Raw genomic sequence first — 3,563 nt, forward strand, 5'->3', positions numbered from 1 at the left:
CTGTGGGACAGAGAGAGATTATCAGCATGACAGCACTTAGATCTGGCTTGAGATCTAATGTTGGGATGACTGGCTGAGGACTAAGCTCTTACACACATCTGCTCAGCGGAATAGCTAAATCCACCAGTTCAACATATAAAGTACAATCAGATCACCCACACACATACACTCACGGCTCTCTATTTGTAAGCAGTCCCCTCCCAAAAGATGAACCCACACTGCTGAGTCATTGCCCAGACACGTCCGTGTGTCTCCACCACAATTTTCCCTTCACACACACAGCCACACGAAACACACACAAACACACGGCGACAAACACTCACAGTCACAATTATAAACACACACACCCTTCCAGGCCACAGTGAGACAGGACATAAGAGCCGTGGCAGGGTCAGAGACAGAGGGGGATGGAGTGAGGAGGAAGGAACACACCTCTTTATTCAGCAGGGTTGGCGCCTCTAAAGCAGGTGTATGTGAGTCATGTAGCCAACATTCATTATTTAGCCACTGACTTAGTGACCTGACGTCTTGTTGCACATCCTCAATAAGACAACACAAGCAACGGCCACACTTTTACAGTGTGTTGCTCTATTCTGAAATAGGGTCATAAACTCTATAATTAAAACATTTAGACACAGATTAAGATGCTAGTTAATGTTTGTGTTTCTCACATTTAAACTACCATTCAAAAGGTATTATTATGAAAGTAGTAAAGTACAATGTTAGGTAATATATCTGAGTGGAAATAAGGTGTTCTCGAGAGGGCGTGAGTGTGTGTGTGTGTGTGTGTGTGTGTGTGTGTGTGTGTGTTGGTGTGTGTGTGTGTGTGTGTGTCAGAGAGGGGGGGCAGGGTCAGAGGACACTGGAGAGGGTTCAGGCCTGAGTTGTCTCCTTGAGTACACTGATACAGAAACAGACTCACTGGTGACAAGAGGCTGGAGGTGGGTGTGGGGGAGCACGTCCACCAAGGACTGGGAGAGAGAGACAGCCTGTGTGTGTGTGTGTGTGTGTGTGTGTGTGTGTGTGTGTGTGTGTGTTGTAGAGGGAAGAGGACTCCAGAGTGAGGTCCCCTGTGTGTGTCTGACCCTGGGTCTAACTGGCGTCAGGGTGGGCTTCAGCTTCAAGAGCTGCTGACATCTCGCTCCTCCCCCCTTCTCCTCCTCTCAGAGCTCTCCGACCAGCCTCACACCAAGGTACGTTCCAGTACAATAGCTGGACTGGAAACCTGTTTCAAGACCTCAGTGTTTGTTCCCCATTCAGAAGGTTTAGGGTTGTGCTTTGTTCCATAGCAGGAGAGCCACTGAGCGAGGTGGCTAAGTATTAGACTTGTAAACTTGTAAACATCGAACATGTCCTTTTCTGGTCATGAATACTTCTCTTCAGCCACATCCTGTACCTCGAGCATGAAAGGACAAACGGCATTTTAATCATCATGAAGCAAATCAGTATGAAACTTTTTTGTTTCTAATGAACTTATGACGCTAAGACATGTATATGGTTCAACTCAACACTATCAAGGATTATGTGTCTATTTTTGGGGACACCGTAGGATATCTTGACTTGGGGTAAAAACGTTCTCTTGAAGGCCCTGTTCACAGCTGGATGTTGAATACACGATACTGTCTTGTGACGCTGACACCTTGGCAGAGGAGATGGCCTTCACTGCACAGGAGAACAGTAGTTAGTTTGGGGGTTACAGTTGTGTGACAGCAATAAGACAGTCTGGCCTCAAATCTGATGTTGCCAGAAACTGGCATGGTAATTTAATAAATAAATGGTGAATCATCATTAATTCATATAAAAGTTATAGACTTTTTTGAATACCGTAGCAGAATTTCAACAGCATTTATTTAGTGTTGGTCTATTAGACTGACGCAATAATAGCGGTAAGATGTCCTAAGGCGTATGTTAATGTGTATGTTTTGTGGGCAAGTATTTGGATACATAACCTAAGGAGGATGTGGATTGATAATTAACAGTTTGACGGTGTAATTAGTTCCACGCGGACTTTCTTTGCAATCCCCTGCGCCAGCTTCCGCCCGCACTCTTACCATGAATTGCTCCGGCAACTGTTGATGCATTCCTAAACTAACTGACGTCAAGTGGGAAGGGCCCAGGCGGTCTGTCATATAGCCTATAAATAACCTCTCCACTTCTGTTCATTCATAACGCAGTTCTGGATTATCACGCACTTGCCGAGAAGCTCCTTCTCCGGGGTCTTCGGAAGAGAGAACACGGAAAGCAGAACATATATCACATCTGCCGGAGACTAATCTCGATTAACAACCAGAGTCACCTCGACACTACTAAAACCATGAAAATGTCTGCGGAAGAGATTTCTCAGATTCTTAAAGAGGGAGAACTGGAGAAGAGGAGCGATAATCTGCTCCAGTTCTGGAAGAGAAAAACGTGCGTCTTGACCACGGACAGCCTGAACATATACGCCGACACGCAGAAGCGCTCCAAAAGCAAGGAGCTCAAATTGCAGGCCATTAAGAAAGTCGACTGCGTGGAGCGCACCGGCAAATTCGTTTACTTTACCATCGTAACCACGGACAATAAGGAAATTGATTTCCGGTGTTCCGGAGAGGATAATTGTTGGAATGCGGTTATAACTATGGCACTAATAGATTTCCAGAACAAAAAAGCCATCCAGGACTTCAAAACGAGACAGGATAACGAGAGCGCGTCGCCTGGGCAGCACGAGAGACGCATGGCCAGGGCGCCCTGAATGACTTTCAGGCAGTTCAACTTCGAATCTGGTAAGTGAACATTTCACGAAGTTATAAATTCCACAGTTTTTTGTTTTGGAAAGTTTTTTTATAGCATAATTATGACACTAACCCTATAAAATATTTGATAAGGCCTATTGTTTATTATTTACAATAGCCTTTAATAGCTAAAATTAGGTCTACCACAATTCCAACACTAGGCCAAATCAAAATAGCCCAAATTCTCATGAAATGCAAAACTATTAGTGATGGATTTAATGTTAATCTTGTGCCTATCTTGTTTTTTCTTGACAGTGTCGGCATTGACCATGAACACTGGGACCAAAGGAAGACATGATCCGGTCCAAGGATGAAGGAAGTTCTGTAACAGGTCGCGCAAGAACCTCCGACACGTGACCGCAAAAGTCTTTGAAAATTACTGAGATTTTCAAAAGCGCCACACTCAAGACAGAATCTTTGAACATTCAAGTATTTTTTCAAGTGTGCTTTCCCGGGAGACTTGCTCCTGAATTACCTTCAAATTATGTTAATTTATTGGTGTCAAAACTGTGTGTCTTGGACATGTATGTTGTTTAAATTATTTGCTATTTTTGTGTGTATTTATTTTAATAAATATTCAGAATTTTTTGACAATATACAACAATTTCTGTGTTTTTATTGTTGATCACTCTTATAACACATAGTCTAAAAAATATAAAGTTGGTGATAAAGAATTCAATTTAGAATATTTTTGAAGTCTAGACAAATGACACCATAGCATGGTCCATCCTATCCTCACTATGAAACATAGAGATGCCAGAGTTGTGAATAGCGCAGCAGGCGAACTAGGGA

At 43.2% G+C, this 3,563-nt stretch overlaps 1 protein-coding gene across 1 annotated transcript; it reads left to right on the forward strand.

Moving 5' to 3' along the window:
* The first annotated feature begins 2,158 nt into the window (after nucleotides 1-2,158).
* On the forward strand, nucleotides 2,159-3,375 carry phlda2 (pleckstrin homology-like domain, family A, member 2). The gene is made up of 2 exons (XM_084672464.1): nucleotides 2,159-2,762; nucleotides 3,027-3,375. Exon 1 carries the CDS (start codon nucleotides 2,315-2,317, stop codon nucleotides 2,729-2,731), a length of 417 nt encoding a protein of 138 aa, XP_084528590.1. The 5' UTR covers nucleotides 2,159-2,314; the 3' UTR covers nucleotides 2,732-2,762; nucleotides 3,027-3,375.
* The last annotated feature ends 188 nt before the right edge of the window (nucleotides 3,376-3,563 follow it).

This window comes from Hypomesus nipponensis, chromosome 14 (assembly GCF_054491055.1).
Source record: "Hypomesus nipponensis isolate SF chromosome 14, ASM5449105v1, whole genome shotgun sequence".
Classification (NCBI taxonomy): Eukaryota; Metazoa; Chordata; class Actinopteri; order Osmeriformes; family Osmeridae; genus Hypomesus; species Hypomesus nipponensis.

What these genes read in the sequence shown, in the direction of transcription:
- phlda2 (XM_084672464.1), top strand. Translation starts at nt 2,315, where the DNA reads ATGAAAATGTCTGCGGAAGAGATTTCTCAGATTCTTAAAGAGGGAGAA.